A 21,393-nucleotide genomic window follows, 5' to 3' on the forward strand; every position below is an offset into this window, starting at 1 on the left:
GTATCTATTTTACTGTTGATAGGCATTTGGGTTGTTTCCATTATTTATTATTAGCGGTGCTGCTGTGAACACTTTCTGTTTGCTGCTCGTTTATAGAAATTTACTTCTGATTTGATTTGCTAACGTCTTAAGGAATGTTCACATCATGTATTTGACCTGTAATTTTCCTATTTTGCAATGACATGTTTAGATTTTGCTATCAAGGTTATTCTTGCTTCAGAAAAGGAGTTACAGAGTGTTCCTACCTCTTCTTTTCCCTTTTATGTAATCTGGAATAGTTTGTTTAAGACTGGAATTACTAGTGTATTTTTCCACTTGGTAGAGCCTGCCTGTAAGACCTTTTTTGAGGGAGGATTTTAAACTACTGACAGATTTTTAAATTGTTACAGGATTATTCAGTTTTTCTGTTTCTTAAGTCTGTTTTAGTAGGTTACAGTTTTCTAGTAATGTATCAATTTTGTTTATGATTTTAAAAAATTAGTGGCATAAAGTTATGTATAATATCCTCTTGTTTTTAAAGAATATACTCACAGTGCCCCCGTTATTCTCTGTAGCATCTGTACTTGTTCCTTATTTCTCATGTTGTTTATTTGTACCTCCTCTCTTTTTTTCTTCATTCTCACTAGAAGTTTGTCAATTTTGTCAGCTTTTTCAAAAAACCAAATTTGGACTTTGCAGATTATTGTGTATCTGTTTTCTATTTTGTTAATTTCTGACATTGTCATTTAAAATTGCCTTTTTTCTGTTTCCTTGGGCTTATTTTGCTAGAGTTTTTTTCTCACTTCTACAATGAATAGGTGCTCAGCTCATTGTGATTGTTTTAAAATGGTTTGACACCCTTTCCTTAAAAAAAAAAATGGGACCTGATTTTCCTCCTCTTGTGAACAAGACTTAGTGACTCACTTCTCACAAATAGAATGTGGCAAAAATGATGGTATGTGGCTTCCAAGAATAGGTCACAAAAAGAATAGCTTCTGCCCGGCTTTTCCTCTTTCGGATCACCCACTTGGGAGAACCTAGCCACCATCTAATGAGAACATATAAGCAGCCCTCTGTGAAGGGCCAGGTGGAGAGAAACTGAGGCCTCCCTGCCAACAGCCAGCACCAGCTTGCCAGCTAACAACCTTGGAAGTGGATGCTTCTCTTTCATTCAAGCCTTCAGATGATGTGACTGCAACCTCACGAGACACCTCAAGCCAGAACTATGTAGCCATGCTTTTGAAATCCTGACCCACAAAAACTATGAGAGAAGATAGATATTTATTGTTGTTCTACACCATTAGCTTTTGGTGTAATTCATCTTGCAACAGTAGAGACTATTATAATATATTCATTAATCACCAGCCCTTCTACCCTGACATAAGCATTTAAATGCTATAAATTTCCCTCTACACATTGTTTTAACTAAATCCCACAAATTTGGATAGGCAGTATTTTTCATTATCATTAAGATTTAAATATTTTCTAATTTCCATTATTTCTTCTTCTTTGACTTATGAGTTACTTAGAATTATGTTTCATAATTTCCAAATATATATTGCATATTTGTTATTGATTTCTAGTTTAACTGCATTTTGAACAGAAAATATAGTCTATATGACATATTCCTTTAAAAAAAAAAACGTGGGTGCTAAACAAATGCTACTAAACAACAAATGGGGCATTGAAGAAATCCAAGGAAGTAAAAAAATAACTAGAGACAAATGAAAATGAAAATAAGACAATCCAAAACCTACACGACACAGCAAAAGCAGTTTTAAGAGGGAAGTTTATAGCAATACAATCTTAGGAAACAAGAAAAATCTCAAATAACCTAACCTTACACCTGAAGCAAACAGAGAAAGAAGAACAAACAAAATCTAAACTTAAAAGGAAAGAAATCATAAAGATCAGAGCAGAAATAAATGAAATAGAGACAAAGAAAACAATAGAAAAGATCAATGAAACTAAAAACTGGTTCTTTGAAAAGATAAACAAAATTGACAAACCTTTAGCCAGACTCATCAAGCAAAACAGAGAGAGGGCTCAAATCAATAAAATTAGAAATGAAAAAAGTTACAATGGACACCACAGAAATACAAAGGATCATAAGAGACTACTACAAGCAACCATATGCCAATAAAATGGATAACCTAGAAGAAATGGACAAATTCTTAGAAAGGTATAACCTTCCAAGACTGAACCAGGAAGAATTAGAAAATATGAACAGACCAATCACAAGTACTGAAATTAAAACTGTGATTAAAAAACCCCCAACAGGGGCTTCCCTGGTGGCACAGCGGTTGGGAGTCTGGCTGCTGATGCAGGGGATGCGGGATCCTGTCCTGATCTGGGAGGATCCCGCATGCCACAGAGGGGCTGGGCCCGTGAGCCATGGCCGCTGAGCCTGCGCATCTGGAGCCTGTGCTCCGCAACGGGAGGGGCCACGACAGTGAGAGGCCCGAGTACCGCAAAAAAAAAAAAAAAAAAAACTCCCAAAAAACAAAAGTCCAGGACCAGATGGCTCCACAGGTGAATTCTATCCAACAATTAGACAAGAGCTAACACCAGTCCTTCTCAAAGTCTTCCAAAAAATTGCAGAGGAAGGAACACTTCCCAACTCATTCTATGAGGCCACAATCACCCTGATACCAAAACCAGATAAAGATACCACAAAAAAGAAAATTACAGGCCAATGTCACGGATGAACACGGATGCAGAAATCCTCAACAAAATACTAGAAAACTGAATCTGTCAGTACATGAAAAGGATCATAAACCATGATCAAGTGGGATTCATCCCAGGGATACAAGGATTTTTCAGTATCTACAAATCAATCAGTGATACACCATGTCAGCAAATCAAAGAATAAAAACTATATGATCATCTCAATAGATGTAGAGAAAGCTTTTGACAAAATTCAACATCCATTTATGATAAAAACTCTTCCAAAAGTGTGCATAGAGGGAATCTACCTCAACATAATAAGGGCCATATATAACAAGCCTACAGCTAACATCATACTCAACGGTGAAAAGCTGAAAGCATTTCCTGTAAGATCAGGAACAAGACGAGGATGTCCACTCTTGCCACTTTTATTCAACATAGTGTTGGAAGTCCTAGCCATGGCAGAGAAGAAAAAGAAGTAAAAGGAATCCAAACTGAGAAAGAAGAAGTAAAACTGTCACTGTTTGCAGATGACATGATACTATACATAGAAAATCCTAAAGATGCTACCAGAAAACTACTAGAGCTCATCAATGAATTTGGTAAAGTTGCAGGATACAAAATAAATACAGAAGTCTGTTGCATTTCTATACACTAGCAATGAAAGATAGAAAGAGAAATTAAAGAAACAATCCTATTTACCATCACATCAAAAAGAGTAAAATACCTAGGAATAAACCTACCTAAGGAGGCAAAAGATCTGTATTCAGAAAACTATAAGATGCTGATGAAAGAAATTGAAGATGACACAAACAGATGGAAAGATATACCGTGTTCTTGAATTGGAAGAAATATTGTCAAAATGTCAAAATTGTCAAAATATTATCATATTATCAAAATGACTATACTGCCCAAGGCAATCTACAAATGCAATCCCTATCAAATTACCAATGGCATTTTCCATAGAATTAGAACAAAAAATCTTAAAATTTGTATGCAGACACAAAAGACCTTGAATAGCCAAAGCAATCTTCAGAAAGAAAAATGGAGATGGAGGAATCAGGCTCCCTGACTTCAGACTATACTACAAAGCTACAGTCATCAGAACAGTATGGTACTGGAACAAAAACAGAAATATAGATCAATGGAATAGGATAGAAAGCCCAGAAATAAACCCACACACCTATGGTCACAATCTACAACAAAGGAGTCAAGACTATACAATGGAGAAAAGACAGTCTCTTCAGTAAATGGTGCTGGGAAAACTGGACAGCTACATGTAAAAAAATGAAATTAGAACATTCTTTAACTCCATACATAAAAATTAACTCAAAGTGGATTATGGACCTAAATGTAAGATCGGATACTAGAACACTCTTAGAGGAAAACAGGCAGAACACTCTTTGGCATAAATTGCAGCAATATCTTTTTGCATACGTCTCCTAGAGTAATGGAAATAAAAACAAAAATAAACAAGTGGGACCTAATGAAACTCAGAAGCCTTTGCACAGCAAAGGAAACCATAAACAAAACGAAGACGACCCACAGAATGGGAGAAAATATTTGCAAACAATGCGACTGACAAGGAGTTAATCTCCAAAATTTACAAACAGCTCATGGGCTCAATATCAAAAAAACAACCCAGTCAAAAAATGGGCAGAAGACCTAAATAGACATTTCTCCAAAAAGACATACAGATGGACAAGAGGCACATGAAAAGATGCGCAGTGTCACTAAAAATTAGAGAAATGCAAATCAAAGCTACAATAAGGTATCACCTCACACCAGTCAGAATGGCCATCATCAAGAAGTCTACAAACAAGTGCTGGAGAGGGTATGGAGAGAAGGGAACCCTCCTACACTGTTGGTGGGAATGTAAATTGGTGCAGCCACTTTGGAAAACAGTATGGAGGTTCCTTAAAAAACTAAAAATAGAACTACCATATGATCCAACAATCCCACTCCTGGGCATATACCCAGAGAAGGCCATAATTCAAAAAGACACATGCACCCCAATGTTCACTGCAGCACTGTTGACAATAGCCAACATATGGAAGCAACCTAAATGTCCATCAGCAGAGGAATAGATAAAGAAGATGTGGTACATATATACAATGGAATATTACTCAGCCATTAAAAAAGAATGAAATAATGCCATTTGCAGCAACACATTAGAATCCCAGCTCCCAAGTCACTAAACATTCCCAAGCCTCAATTTCATCACCTATAATATGGAGATAATATGTATACCTTCCAGGATTGTTGTGAAGATCAAACACAAGTAACAGAACAGGAGGCTCAACGAATATTAATCCTTTCTTAATCCTTCTCTTTCTTCTTATTTGGATAAGAAAAATGATACAAGGAAAAGAAAGACTAACTATATAAGTTTGAAGTTGACACAGAAATACTGGATAAGTTGCTGGGGTCTCAGTTCATCTTTGTTCCGCAAGAGCAAGAATACGTGAAGGAGGAAGCTATGCTTATTTCTTCCTTTCTTAGGTCTCTGAACTAGCTTATAGTCTTCCTGCCACTTTGAAAGTCTGTGCATTTGAGCAAGATAGCTTGTAGTACTGGCAGTATGTGTGTTGGCATCTTTTCTATTTTTCATTGTCGTCTTCAAAACCAACAAAATCAAACAAAACCAACCCAAACTCATAAAAAATTAAGCTATCTTTGAAATTGACTTTACACCAAAGATTCAGGATGCTAAGGCAGAAGACACCAAGAAAAAAAATGTCATGGTACCTTAAAAAAAATTTAGCAAACGGTAATCAAAACAGCATGGTACTGGCACAAAAACAGACATATGGATCAACGGACGAGAATAGAGAGCCCAGAAATAAACCCACACACCTATGGTCAATTAATCTTTGACAAAGGAGGCAAGAATATACAATGGACAAAAAGACAGTCCCTTCAGCAAGTGGTATTGGGAAAGCTGGACTGCTGCACATAAACCAATGAAGTTAGAATACACTGTTACACCATACACAAAAATAAACTCAAAATGGCTTAAAGACTTAAATATAAGACACGACACCATAAAACTCCTAGAAGAGAACATAGGCAAAACATTCTCTGACATAAATTGAAGCGATGTTTTCATAGGTCAGTCTCCCAAGGCAATAGAAATAAAAACAAAAATAAACAAACAGGACCTAATCAAATTTATAAGCTTTTGCCCAGCAAAGGAAACCATAAACAAAATGAAAAGACAACCTACGGACTGAGAGAAAATATTTACAAACTATGCGACTGACAAGGGATTAATCTCCAAAATATACAAACAGCTCATACAATTCAATTAAAAGAAAAAACCCAATTGAAAAATGGGCAGACAACCTAAATAGACAGTTCTCCAAAGAACACATACAGATGGCCAACAGGCACATGAAAAGATACTCAACATCGCTAATTATTAGAGAAATGGAAATCAAAACTACAGTGAGGTATTACCTCACACTAGTCAGAATGGACATCATTAAAAAGTCCACAAATAACAAGTGCTGGAGAGGGTGTGGAGAAAATGGAACCCTCCTACACTGTTGGTGGGAATGTAAGTTGGTGCAGCCACTATCGAAAACACGATGGAGGTCCCTCAAGAAACTAAAAATAGAATTACCATATTATTGAGCAATCCCACTCCGGAGCATATATCCAGACAAAACTATAATTCAAAAAGATCCATGCACCCCTCTGTTCATAGCAGCACTGTTCACAAAGGCCAAGACATGGAAACAACCTAAAATGTCCATCGACAGATGAATGGATAAAGAAGATGTGGTACATACATACAATGGAATCCTACTCAGCCATAAAAAAGAATGAAATAATGCCATTTGCAGCAACGTGGATGTACCTTGAGGTTATCATATTAAGTGAAGTCAGAAAGAGAGAGACAAATACCATGTGATATCACTATATGTAGAATCTAAAATATGCCACAAATGAACATATCTACGAAACAGAAACAGACTCACAGACATAGAAAACAGACTGTGTTTGCCAAGGGGGAGGGGGTGGGAGAGGGATGGATTGGAGGTTTGGGATTAGCAGACGCAAACTATTATGTATAGAATGGATAAACAACAAGGTCCTACTGTATAGCACAGGGAACTATATTCAATATCCTGTGATAAACCATAATGGAAAAGAACATGAAAAAGAATATGCATATATATTCAGCTATATATATTTATAGCTGTACAGCAGAAATTAAGACAACTTATAAAACAACTATACTTCAAATTAAAAAAAATTTGCAAATTCCTTCTTGGCTGGAATTGGTTGTTACACTTTAACAGAACAGATTTGAATTTTTTTAACAGTCTATGAACAGTGTTTTTGGATGGCCTTAGGTACCCACACAACACCCCTCTATCATGTGTCAAACTAAACAAAGATTTCCAGGGACTGGTAGTCTGACTATCCTCAAACATGGGAAAAGGAAGAGTAATTTGGATTCAGGTCGATTGCCAAAAGTCTTCATATTCCAGTTTTGACTCTCATTCAATGTCCTCTAAAGATTAAAAGATTCATTTCTGTATGACCCTTAGCCAAACCTAGAGACAATTGTTCAAGCTGGGAATATCTGAATATCACTCTGTTACTGAACAAACACAGACCATTCTTAAATACAGAGTTTCTATTAGAGGAAAACCCCATAGCACCTGCCAAATATAAGCTGCCTTTGATCTTATACGTCTTTTCAATATTCTGTCCAGGCACCACCAAACTTTTCACTTAGAAGGAAGTGATTGTTTTACCAGAAGAGATTATTTATTTCTATATGCTGAAATCAAAAATTGAAAAAAGACCAGAAGATCCAAAGAGATGCAGAGACAGCCAGCACTATGACATCAGGAGAACAAAAAGCAAAATTTTGAAAAAAGCTCAGATAATAAGCAAAGGAGAATAAAATCTGAGACTTAAATTTTGTGGCCACATCTGGAAATCAGGGGCAGAAATGTAAAGCTCTCCTTCCCTTGGGGATGTATCAAGCTGTGTGGATGAAAAGCCCGTGCTGGGCAAGGACTGGCCACAGCGCAGAGTCTGAGCCGGTGGTACTCAGGAGACTGTTCACTCCCATGTCCCCACCTAATGATTATAGCTGCCACTGACTTTGGATCTGATAACAGATGCCTATCTGTGTCTCACAGGCTCTGGAACTCAACACATACCAGATTCTCTCAGGTCCAGGTTGCTTAGGTTTCTGGATGCTGTAGGCCATCCCCCAAACCTCTGGGTTCAGATCTGCTCTGAGGAGTTCAAGGGAGAGAACAGCAGCAGGTAATATCACGTCTTGCTCATCTTTGCTTCTCCCCAGAGAGGGAACAAGCAGGACATTCCAGATCCCTAGAATTCACACTCAACTTAATGTCTGCCTTACCCTCATCCCAACAGGAGCCTAGTCAACCCTCTAAGCATGACAACACAGCACCAAAGGACCTGAGTTTAGATTGAGGTTGGCAGTGAGATTTAATTGAAAGAATGACCCCATCGGAGCCTTAGAACAAGCTGGGGTGAGAAAAAGCATATGCTATTACTCCCAGCTGACAAAGCTCCTTCACTGGCAATGTTATTTCAGCAGGATACTTCAGAGCCCACCTTAATTCAGGGCTCAGTAAATAACCTTTCCAGCTAGACTGAAATTCCGAAGATAGCAGTGCAGTTCATGGAGTGTATTTCGTGTTCAGTTGCACTCCCATGCTGATGCTTCTGAAGGAGGAATTTTAGAAAAGGACAGAGTACACACTAAAAATTGATATAGGTAGAAATACAGTAAAAGTAGAAATGTGCCTCATGAGAAAAGTCAAGTAGAGACATACCAGAATACAAAGTCTGGTGACATAATGAAAAAGGAGAAAGACCCAATAATAAGCTTAATAAAAATTATTAAGATGCTGGTGAAAAAGAAAGATGACATTTCGTAATCTCCCCCATCAACCTACCCCATAAATGTCTCAGCCAGTTAGATGCAGCTCTGACAATTCAAAAATAACCTTTGCGTACTTGTGTCATGGGGGTGAAGAGGTTGGGAGTCAAATATGAAGGGGGGAAGGAGTAGCCATGGTAGGGATGTGTGGCCAAGGGAAGCTCCTAATTTTCCTTGCACTCAGCCCTGTACCCCTCTGCTTCTGACTTTTCCCTGCCTCAACCGTCTCCATCTCTTTTCAGCAGGTGGGAAGCTTTGGTGTGAAGCATGCAGAAAATCCAGGAATTATGCAATTATGCAGCAGGCCCACGATGCAACCTCTTCAGCACAAACACACATCCTCCACTTTGGCTTGATGTGGTAGCATAACTGTCGCCCTAATTCCTGATACCTTTCTCCCCCAAGCCGTTCCCAATTGAGAAAAATAACTAACCCGGGCAATGCAGAAGAGCCTTCCACACCCTGCCGAGGATTCCATCATCATCACAAGCAACGTGTTGCTCTAGTACAATGGTTTTTGAAGAGTAGTCCCTGGACGGGCAGCGTCAGCATCACCAGGGAAGATGTTAATCATTCTAGACCCACTAAATCAGAAACTCTGGGGATGGGGCCTGGCAATCTCGTTTTAACAAACCCTCCTGGTGAGTCTGCTGCACATGTTTGAGAAGGACCACTCTTGTCACATTAAGTCTGCTCATCTGTGATAAAGGCCAGACAGCCATCAAAAAACAGGCTGCAAAGACTCCCAATGCCAGGTCATTTGGCAGAGTTGAGGGGTGGGAGGGGTTGAAGCTAACGGTGCTAGGTAACCACCCCAGTTCTAGAAGAAATGCAAAATGGCATGTCCAAAGTTCTCTGGTCTGTGATATTATATGGCAAGTGACAAGCAAACTTGGCTTCTTTCTAAATGGGCGATAAATGTAACAGAGTAACAGCCTGTTTTCCTGATCTTTTGCCAGATTTCCAGGTCATTCAACTTGTAAAATTAGAAGTACCCTGGATTTTACACCCCCATATTAAAGTAACACACACCATGCTTTCTCTTACATGAACCGATAGGTGCTGCACTTCTCACAGGCTGCAGATGTTCACGCAGAGAGAATTCTGAACCATTGTTCTGGTACTAAAAATGAGGCTATACCTAGAAAACATAAATAGGGGCTTGCATTTTCTCAGCCCAGAGGGTTTGCCAGATGCTATACTTTGTGTTAACAGGAATTAATAAGAAAATCTTACAAACCTATGTGCACCTGTTTTATATAGTCAATCAGTGAGTCTTTGTTTTCGTTCCAGAAGCTTGGAAGCTTCTCCTTGCGAGGATATTTACAGCATGACAGCTCCAACGTAATTTCAAAACACTGGGCCCAGATGTAGTTGTAATCTTGCATTCCACCTAAACACAAGCATATTTAGTTTTTTTAAGGTCTGAAATTGGAGTGAAGCCAAGTATCACGTACCTTGGGGACAGGTGAATCAGACAGTGGTAATGAAAGTACACATAAACAGGAAAAGATGAATTTGACATATTAGCAAGTACAATTAGAGCTTGACATCTTATTATCCAGGCATGACAAAGCAATCCTAAATACTCCCATATGGGTAACTGAATCAGAGCTGACTGATGCTTAGCTGTGCATCAAAATTAAGTGAGGGGTAGAGGAAGGGTCCTTTTTAAAAATCACAATTACAAAAAGGATTCTTCAAGGGTTTCCCTGGTGGCGCAGTGGTTAAGAATCCGCCTGCCAATGCAGGGGACACAGGTTCAATCCCTGGTCTGGGAAGATCCCACGTGCCACAGAGCAACTAAGCCCGTGTGCCACAACTACTGAGCCTGCACTCTAGAGCCTGCGAGCCACAAGTATTGAAGCCCGTGTGCCTAGAGCCTGTGCTCCACAACAAGAGAAGCCACTGCAATGAGAAGGCCACACAGCACAACGAAGAGTAGCCCCTGCTTGCCACAACTAGAGAAAGCCCATGCACAGCAATGAAGACCCAACGCAGCCAAAAATAAATAAATTTATTTTAAAAAAAAAGGATTCTTCAAGTTACATTTCTTCCTAAATTACATTTTAAACAGATATAAACTAGAGTGATATTTTCTTTTAAAATATTTCTACAAACCATTCATAAACACATTTATTCTGTAAAGCTAAGTATATGAATTTGGAGGAATAATAATGCCAGTGTTTACTGAGTGTTTGCTCTTGCTAGGTACTGTTTGAAGAGCTTCACCATCCACTCATTTAATCCTCACAGTAATTATCACTCGTATTTTACAGATGAGGAAGCTTAATCACAAATGGTAGGTCATGTGCCCAGGGATTCTTGCCAGTGAATGGCTGAGACTGGAGCACAGGCCATCTTCCTAGCGCCCCCATGCTCTCAGCCATCACACCGCACTGCGTTTGGGGATGAGAGGGAAGGTGCCAGGCTGGTTCTCAGGGAGCAGGGGAAGACCCAGGCTCCTGGTACTTCTGGGGTTACCACTGCCCATACTCACTTTCTAGTTCTTACCTCTCAACACCCTATTTTCAAAGGGTTATAACTGTATTTTATAGTTTCTAAGATGTAAAACTTTTCATATTTTAAAATCTCTGAATTGGGAAGTATCTTAAATTTGATGGCTGAATAACATCATTGGGTTATTAGTTTGGCTGGCAACTTTTTTCTTTCTTGGTGGGACATGTTTTACAATCAGTGGCATCTTGGATGTGAAGAAATACGGTAACTTTGAAGGAAGTAGTCTCTGCGAGATTTTAATTAGTTATACTTGATATCTGCCCAGTGAAATATGAATTCTCAATTTCATCAGGGTATTTGGGAAGTAACGAAGTAAAAATTATGCTCATAGAATGGTCAAAATATTATGTCAACATTGAGTAATATCTATGTACGTACAGATTTTAGCCAGGAAGAATTACTCTGTCCTTTCTTTTCCTTTACTTACAAGTTTTGTATTTCTCTCTGACCTCATTTTCACCAGGAAATAGAAGAAGGAAAAAAGGAAGAGAGAAATGAAACAAAACAAAAGCCCTTGGCTGGATGGCTGTGTCTCAGGTAGAAAGAAGTTAAATGGCAAAATAGGCGTGCAAAACAGGTGTGCAAAGCACGCTGGATGGAGAATACCAAGTGTGGAGGGTGTGTGCCACTCCAGATAATGCCAGGCGGGCCTGGCCGAAAAAGCCTCCAGGCTGAGCCAGAATGCTCTGTTCTAAGCGCCTCAAAGTTTCTGGCTCTGCCCTCTTTTTTTCTCACAGAGATACACAGCTGACACAGGCACACTTGGGAACAACTCCCAATAGCAAACTTAGGTTCCTAGTTAATCTCCCACACATCTGGATCTGTCTTGAAAGTTACAGACAATGCACATGAAGGACAGCACTGCCACTGGGCAGGAGGGGGCCCTCTCCTCCCTATGGAGAGTAGTGAGCGGGGACTAGGCTACAGCCCTGTGGTGGGAGTGGGGAGGCTGTCTCTCGGACATCGGAGAGAAGTTTGGGATGTTGTGGTATCTGGCTGGTCCTGGTTCCTCTCGCTTGTGGTCTATGCTTATTTATATTATCTGGAAGGCTGGTGGAGACCTGCCCAGACACAAAAGTCCCAGCTTGTGCAAGACTACTTGATAGCCTGGTGCATCCAAAGTGACAACTGAGGAAGTAGGCTGCATGCAGAAACGCAGGATGGGGGTTGCTGTTGGTAGGGTCAGCTGACCTGTCTGGAAGGGGCACTTGCCACTGAGGCAGTGGAAACCTGGTTCCAGCCCACTGTCTCCCCTCTCACCCTTCTGTCCTAGGTCCCTCCTATTCTCTGTCAATTTCCAGACTAGGACTCTGACACCCCTGGGCTTCTGCTTATATTATTCCTTCTGACAAGAACACCCCTCCACCACGTTCCCTACACGGCCAGCTTCTCACTCCCTCCCTCTCCTGGCCGTCCTCTTCCAAGGGAGAAAAACTAGAGGGCTCTCTCGTTTAGCCTGCAAAGTGGTTTTAAAATCAGGAGACTTCATGGAAATATCCAGCTTGCTTCACAAACTGGAAGATCTGGCAATATTGCCCCCCACTGCTGCATGGCAATAATTACCTTGTTCTAAGTAGCAGCTGTCCCCACTGGATGAGACATAAGCATTACATTTCTCTAAGGCCTTCACTACTCCCTGATGTATTTTGGATTTACACCCCTGTGATACACTGTACCTTTTCTAAATCTCTACTTTTAAAAATGTTTACTTTTTTTATTTTGGCTGCATTGGGTCTTCCTTGCTGTGCGCGGGCTTTCTCTAGTTGCGGTGAGCAGGGGCTACTCTTCGATGCGGTGGCGGGCTTCTCATTACAGTGGCTCTCCTTGTTGCGGAGCACGGGCTCTAGGCGTGTGGGCTTCAGTAGTTGTGGCACGCAGGCTCAGTAGTTGTGGATTGTGGGCTCTAGAGCGCAGGCTCAGTAGTTGTGATGCACGGGCTTAGTTGCTCCGTGCAACTGAGATGTGAGATCTTCCCAGACCAGGGCTCAAACCCGTGTCCCCTGCATTGGCAGGCAGATTCTTAACCACTGCGCCACCAAGGGAAGCCCTAAATCTCTACTTTTGTTCACATTACATGCCATCACAATTATTTATTTGTATGTTGCTCTTCTCTATTAAACTTGGGCTTAATATCTGTGTCCTGTTCATCTTTCCTGGCACAGTTCCCAGCTCCAAGGTAAATGCTGAACGAGTGTCTGAAGTTAGGAGGCTTTGGCAGTGGGGAACATGTCTGAGCATCTCTCAAATGATCAGTTCCCCTCACTGCTCTGTGATATTAGCTGACAGAGACATGACTGAAGGGACTGCGCTGTGCCTAACTTTTGGCAACTGCTGGGGTGAAGGCCAGCTGGCACCTCTGGGGGAAGGCAGTAAGGAGAATAGCAGAATGAAGAGAAACTCACCTTTGAGTGGATACCAAAAGTATCCATTTACAATTCCACCAGGAAACTCTATTTTAGTTCTACATGGATTTCTTTTCCTCATGTCGGGATTTCTTGAAGCGTAGGTACGTGCAAGATATTGAAAAACATCATCATCAGGGGTTAAGCTCCGAGAGTATAATGTTCCAGTGGCTGTACATGAAAGACAGACCAAGACCTTTTAGATGAAGTTATAGTTGGAGGAAACACACCATATTAGCACATACATCATCATATCACACACAAAGGCTCTAATTTCCTAGTGAGATCCTCTACCCACTTCCACGAATACTCCCTTTACTCCTCTTCCTAGTTTTTAATGGACATACAGAAGGCAATATTACACAAAACAACCATGTCCATGTCTAAACTCCTTCTCAGTCAGCTTAAAAGTTAAATACCCTCTTAGTCACCCTTGCTGATTTCTGGAGGTCAGTAAACTTTCCTTAGGTACTGTAGGGATTAAATGAAGCCACTCGAATACTTTAAGTCCTTGGTACATACCTTATCCCACAGTTTTAAGAGGAATCAGGAACTATTACTTACATGATTAGTTTTATTTATTTATTTATTTAGCCGTGTTGCCTTTTGTGGGCTAATTTAAATCCCAATTTTACTGTTTCACTGATGAATGTCAAGTAATCCCGTGTTGTTATCAGTTCAGCCACCTTGCCCATCTACTGTTTATAAATTGTAGGAAGGATAGCTGGGGGTCAAGAGAATGGGGCTCTTTCTATCCCTGCCAGAGAAGTTAAGTGGAGAGAGGAAGAGTGTATCCCCATTCAGAGGCAGAGTGTTTGCAGTTTCACTCTGGACTTAGAAAGCAAGAGCTGGGCCCAAGTTTGCTTACCTGGAACACCATTATCAAATGGGTAACTGGCCACCAGGGCACCACCATGGAGGTTTGCAGAAAGGACAAATGTCTCTGTATTCAGCCACTTCATGACTGCCACAGTTTCAGGCTGCCTCGGTACAGTATTAAATTCAAAAGCATCGGGGAAATTTCTATTCAGGTCATAGAAGTTACTATTTTCCCTTTAAAAGAAAGAATTTTTTAGGGTTTACTATTGCTGTCTGAGGGAGCAGATTCGTGCAGTGTGTAGACCTTTGCTTTGGGTTCCAGGTGTTTTTCCAAATATGAATACAGAGGTGGTGGACGGTTGCCTTGGCAGCCTCCAGTGAATCACAGCTGGCATTCACACAATATGTTGTCCCCTCCCGTGTGACTTGTTCTTGCCAATGGGACAGTAGTGATTCAGCTGTAAGCAGAGGTCTGATAAGTGTTTGCATTTCGGGGCTTTTGCTCTCGACACTCCCATTTGGAACCCTGAGACCCCAGTGCTATCCACGTCAAGGGTCAATGTGCAAGAATGAGGAACCCAGGTGACAGCCAGAACTGAGACTCTAGAGATACGGTCCCAGCCAGACCCCAGCTGAAGCCCCTGACATCATGGCATAGAGATTAGCCACCCCTGCTCTGCCCTGCCCAAATTCCTAACTTACAGAGTGGAGAGTAACTAAAGAGGTGGTTGTTTTAAGTCCCTCAATTTAGGGGCAGTTTGTTCCATAGCAATTGGTAACAGAAACAACAGGAACATGCTATTCTATACAAACGTATTTCTGAAAAGTGGACTGGCCATGTTTAAAGAGGCTAAGAAACTTAAACGGGGGAGGGAATCAAGTGGTGATTTATTAATCTTTGGTAAAAACAAATTTTTAATTGCACAAATATCAGTGTTTATCAGACATTTGAGAAATTCCAAACTTCCTGAGGCTGCTTGAAACACAATAAACTTTAAATCAGAAATACTACAAGACTCACCCTTCTTTGTGATTAGTTCGTGTGCTGGCTTAATAAATCAACCTGTTTATTGAGGGTCTAGGTACTACCCTAGGCCCTGGGATTTAACAGGGATGAACACACGGGCAGCATTCCTGCCCTCAGGTAGACATTAAACAAGAAATGAGACATTAAAGATTGTGCTATGAGGGTAAAGTGCCAGGTGATGTGAGAATAATTGGGGCTCTAATATCTGATAAGTTAGGGAAGGAGGCTTTGAGGAAATGCTGTTGAAGCAGGGTGCGGGGGGGGGGGGGGAGGGGTGGGAAATGCCAGGGGTGAGAAGGTAGCTGGTGGTTGCAGAAGATGAAGGGAGGTCTGAGCAGCTGCGGCAGGGTGAGTGCGGGGGAACAGGCAATGAAGCCGGAGCAGTGAGGCAGGCGCAGGGGTAAAGCAGCCTTGCTCAGTATTTTACTTCTCAAGGTCAAAGCAGTGGGCAGCCCTGAAAAGTTTCCAGCACAGCAGTGACATGACACAGGTTATGAGATGGTTCGCTAACTTCTCTTTCCAGGGCGAAGGGGTCTGATCTGATGGGGGGCTTATTATGCTTTTGTTGTTTTAAATAAAGATAGACTAGCCCGTGCTTACCTTCCCTTATTGTAAAAACAGTCAGGCTTTAGAACAGCTTCGAATCCATCTGGGTTCATTGAAGGCATGATGTGTATCCGGGTACTATTAATTAGATTTGTGATTTCAGGGTCTCTTCCATCGCTGGTTACGAGATATTCAATTAAATGGAGCAGCAGTTCCCGCCCTACAGCCTATAGGTGTTAAACAGAGAAGAGGATATTGTTAGGTGAGAGGAAAACAGTCCCCAAAGCACAAATTCCCCAACAAGAAGCACTACACATGATACGTGAGACCAAAACCAGTTGTCAGACCACCGTTTCTCTGGTATACTGACACTCTGGCACGTGGCAATCCATCACTGGTGTGCTGCAAAACCTTTGTGAGTAAAAGGTTTTTTTTAAGGTAACTTAAAAAAAAGTACCTATAAGTAAATAATTTACTAAAAATGAATTAAGAGTTGAGTAAAGGTTATTCTTATTATCCTACTTCCAGTTTGTCTGTCTTCCACATACTTCCTGGAGTGGTGGCGAGAGGGGGAGCTAGAGATCAGGCAGGGAGTTGTGGGTCTCCACAAGCATGCCTGGCACACGGGAGAGCCGTGGTGTGTGTCTCGGTGGATGGTTCGTGGAGAACCACTGCAGTAGATATGTAGATTTTAATAGAGAAAAGTCTGAATTTGTAATATGCATGATTTAAGTAGGTTAATTTAAATAGGTCTGATTTTCATATTCCCCCGTTTCCAAGTTCTTTTATCTCCAAATTCCCCTCCTGCACGTTTGTGCAATTTTTGCTGTACCTCTGTATTTCTGATTTCCACATCCTCATGTTTCTTTGGCACAACATCCTCACAATTTTTTGCCATATCTGCATATTACCTATACTATTATTTAGTTTGCATTTTCTTTAAATTGGCTCACTTTTTACTTACATTAAAAATAAGAAACTTTGTATAATTACCATTTTGCTAGATATGTTTCTAATTGTATAGTAAAATAAAAGCATGACTGAAAATAAACATGGTCACATTCACCTAAAATTACCTTATGTACCAACAATGATTGGGAAACTGAAGGCCTGTGAAAGAGCTTGCTTTATAATCCCCAAGGGAGAGATTTACTTTTTTTTTTTTTTTAAAGGAATTCACATATTCAACCTTATTCTAGAAAGATTTGATTAGGCTATATTACTTTTCCCCTGTAATCCTGAGTTCAAAGATTCTGCTTCTAAGTAAGGAATATTTACCTCTTACATGTGATCAGATGTTGTAGAGCAGTTAGTATATGGGAAATCAGGGCAGCAGGTGGTTAAATAAGGACAGTGCTTCTGGTGCATTAATGAAGACCGTGGGCAGGAAAAGAATTTTCATTTATGACTGCTCTGTAGCAATTTATTGTTGGGACAAAGGATGAGCAATTCCATACTTTATGCCCCTCGGTGGCAAGCAAAGAGATCACATTTTATGAATTTGTTACCCTAATGAACACAGAATAATTAAAATGGAACTAAGAAAATTTTAAATATGTAAATTACATATTTATAGGTAGCCATAAAATTCAGAGTAGAAGTAAATTCCATTCTGACTGCAATTTTTTTCCTACTCATGTCTATCTTCTTCCACCACTGTGATTTTTGTTTTTACAGTCAAAATTGTCACTTGAAAAAGGTCCTTACAAACCTTACAAAAGGTGCTTAATAACCAAAAAAGTCAAGTGAGTCACACACTGGGTTTCCGATTCAGTGTTTTGGAAGATCACGCACAGTTGGACACTCCTTACTGGCTTCCCTGAAACCAGAGGAGGAGGGGCTGGCAATTTTAAGCTGTGAAAGGTGGCTTTAAAGGTGGACAGTGTAGTTGGTTGAAGGGGCTTTTCTGGACAGGGGTTGGGGAAGAGAAAAGGTCAAGGAAAGAGAGAAGGAAGTGAGATTTCTAAATGCTGGTTGGAGACTGTAGGATGGTTCCATTAGAGGGACGTACCAGGAAAAACCTGAGGCCCCTCTGAGTCCCAGGTTAAGTACCAAGTGAGATATATTGGAATCCCCGCATGGTTCTAAATGTGAATTTCCTCTTAACTATCTGAATCCTACATTCTCAAGCACGCCCAAACTCAAGACAGGAGTTGGCAATTAAATTCATCCACCCACAAGAAAATGAAAACAAAGAGTAAGAAGCTGTGATTAAGCTATAGAACTAAATTAAGCAACTGTGGTGGTGTGGGTATAGGATAGAGGGTAAAAGTTAAGGTTTATAGCTAACGGCAAGGGTGGGTGCCGGGGGGAGAGGAAAGGAGAGGACAGAAGACTTTTCAAACTGCTAATTCCTTCACTTTTCCCAAGAATGGGTCATAGGATATTATCCAAAGTTTAAAAATATATATATTTCAAATAATTATAATTTCAGTTTTTCCTTTTTTTAAAATTCTTTTCTTTTTAAAAACCCCACATTTGTTTATTTATTTATTTTTTTGGCTGTCTTGGGTCTTCGTTTCTGTGCAAGGGCTTTCTCTAGTTGTGGCAAGTGGGGGCCACTCTTCATCGCAGTACGCAGGCCTCTCACTATTGCGGCCTCTCTTGTTGCAGAGCACAGGCTCCAGGCGCGCAGGCTCAGTAGTTGTGGCTCACGGGCCTAGTTGCTCCGCGGCATGTGGGATCTTCCCAGACCAGGGCTTGAACCTGTGTCTCCTGCATTAGCAAGCAGATTCTCAACCACTGCGCCACCAGGGAAGCCCAAAGTTTTTCCTAATTTTTTGACTTTAGAAGAATCTTCTGATAATTTCTTATTTTGCTTTTTTTTTTTTTTTTGCTGTACGCGGGCCTCTCACTGTTGTGGCCTCTCCCGCCGTGGAGCACAGGCTCCGGACGCACAGGCTCTGTGGCCATGGCTCACGGGCCCAGCCGCTCCGCAGCACGTGGGATCCTCCTGGGCCGGGGCACGAACCCGCGTCCCCTGCACTGGCAGGCGGACTCTCAACCACTGCGCCACCAGGGAAGCCCTGATAATTTCTTATTTTGAGAAAATACCAAGTTCACCAATTATTTTCATTTCACTTCAGTTCTATTCTGTTAAATTCAAGTAAAGTTAAATCTCATACTTATTTAAAGATAACACGTATAATATGACACACATTTCATTTTATATCCTTTTGATTCCTCTCATTCTATTACTGTAGAGATACATAGATGTCTAGAATAGCATCTGGCAAATACTAATGATGGTGATTTCTGAGCAATAGTATTCTGAATAGTTTTTATTTCCTCTTATTTTTCTAGTATTGCTTTTTAAATTAAAGAAACCTATGTTATTTTTACAAAAACAATAAAATCATGATTCTTTCAAGGTAACGAATGTGTGACCAAGGTATTTTCTGTTTGTCTCCATATTCCAAAACAAACCACAAGTTCATAACTGCAGAGGGTGAAAGAAAAATCTTGGAAGTATGATAAAGAACCAATTAAGAGTTAGATAATTAAAAAAAAATGGTGAGGTAAACAGATGCAATTTCAGAGGGAGTTAAACAAAGTCCTCTTGTTTTCTTGGACCATATTTTCCTGTCTCTGTAACAGCAAATTTATGCCACATATTATTCAAGTTAATTCTTCTCAACCTTAATATAAATGTCTCAAACACTCATTCATGTTTTATGTATAGACCTCCCTTTGTTTAAAATTAAGTCTTTGAATATGAAACCTTAGAGAGACTAAAATTTTAAAAAAGAATGGTCAAAACTGTTTCCGTTAGCTTAACCAGCCTTTCATTTAGCTCCTTTTGTGAGAGTGTGGACTTAATGAAAGAATCCCTAATGAAGAGCCTGAAAGGCTGGGTGAGCACACCAGCTTCTAGAGTCTTTCTCTGATAATTCATCCGGTCATTAAGATGGCAGGAACCCAGGATGGACCTAGAGATTGTCATACTGAGTGAAGTAAGTCAGAAAGAGAAAGAGAAATATTGTATAATATCGCTCATATGCAGAATCTAAAAAAAAATGATACAAATGAACTTATTACAAAACAGAAACAGACTCACAGACTTAAAGAAGGAACCTATGGTTACCAGGGGGAGAGTGGGGGGGAAGGGATAGTCAGGGAGTTTGGGATTGATGTGTACACATGTCTACATTTAAAATAGGTAACCAACAAGGACCTACTGCATAGCACAGGGAATGCTAACAACCTAAATGGGAAAAGAATTTGAAGAAGAATAGATACATGTATATGAATCACTTTGCTGCACACCTGAAACTAACACAATATTGTTAATCAACTATACTCCAGTATAAAATAAAAAGTTAAAAAAAAAAGATGGCAAGAACCCAGAAAGCAGAAAATAAATTCTTTATCAGTTTATCTTCAATTCAGTCAAGTGGGAATTTGTTAGATAAAAATCAATGTTCTAGCACTTCTAAGAACAATTGGAAAACAATTTTGAAGCAACAATCCACAACTGGGTAGTGTATTGTGCGAGAGTGAATTAGAGGGTAGTACCAACACTTCAGCTCTCCTAATGGTGGAGTCCGTTCTTGAAATGCTACACTGTAATGCAGCTTCTGGGGGAAAATAAGCCTGTCAGTTCTGGGGCTCCACATGGTGTGTTACAGACTTAATTCATCTGTCTTAATGCCTAGCTAAATCCTTCATCTTCAGATATTAGCCTAATATTATCTAGCACACTTTTCCGTGGCCTCCCCAAGTCTGGGTTCCATGACCTGCCTAGGCGGTCCTTTAACTCTCCTCACCTGTGCTCTCCTGACAGTGTTCACACATATTACAATGACCTGACTGACCCTGACTGACCCCCACCCCCACCCCTCAACTCCACCATCCAAGGTTTGATGGCAGCGATCCTAACCAGCTTCCTGTGTAGCCCTGGTATGTCACCCAGCTCCAGGTATATCATGTGCTCAATAAATGACTGTTGGCTACTGTTGCCAAATCCACTACAAAGTCGTGACTATTCTGAGGAGGAACTTTCTGAAAACATGAGGACTTAAGGTTCTCAGTGAGAGGGGGTATACAAATGATCAAGTCAGTTCATTGCAAGGACGCTCAATACTGAACACACTTCACAGGGCTGGGGGCCAGCAATTCTGATCATGCCAAGGACTCGACACCCTGGTCCCCCGGCCCACCCTCACCAAAAAAGGGAGATGGAGAGAAAGAGGATAATTACATGAGGAACTTAATACATGCTTAAAAGGAATTAGACACTTCGCCTGGAATAAGGATTAGTTTGGTCTAAATGCAAAAAGAAATAATTATCCAAAGCCATGCTGTGTAACTGAGGACATTTTGTCATCATCTGGGATAGTGGTGGAATAAAGGGCTTGAGAAGTGGCAAGCTTTGTTTTGTCTTGTTTTAGTAAGTTTGGAACCTCTATTGCATGTTGACGACACAGCCCAAGATCTTCCAGGATAGGCACAATCCTGGATATTATGTCCTGTTGTTCACGTAGAACATTAAAATA

At 40.5% G+C, this 21,393-nt stretch overlaps 1 protein-coding gene across 3 annotated transcripts in view; it reads right to left on the reverse strand.

The window, feature by feature from the left end:
• Positions 1–21,393, reverse strand: part of CPM (carboxypeptidase M) — a 134,540-nt gene that overhangs the window by 64,909 nt on the left and 48,238 nt on the right. For all 3 annotated transcript variants that reach the window (XM_067697285.1, XM_067697284.1, XM_067697286.1), the window contains exons 4-7: positions 15,953–16,125; positions 14,375–14,559; positions 13,507–13,677; positions 9,825–9,977 (exon numbers count right to left, since the gene is read on the reverse strand). In XM_067697285.1, the coding sequence (XP_067553386.1) occupies positions 9,825–9,977; positions 13,507–13,677; positions 14,375–14,559; positions 15,953–16,125 (682 nt within the window). The remainder of the gene's footprint in view (positions 1–9,824; positions 9,978–13,506; positions 13,678–14,374; positions 14,560–15,952; positions 16,126–21,393) is intronic.

Source organism: Pseudorca crassidens, chromosome 11 (genome assembly GCF_039906515.1).
Source record: "Pseudorca crassidens isolate mPseCra1 chromosome 11, mPseCra1.hap1, whole genome shotgun sequence".
NCBI classification, from domain to species: domain Eukaryota; kingdom Metazoa; phylum Chordata; class Mammalia; order Artiodactyla; family Delphinidae; genus Pseudorca; species Pseudorca crassidens.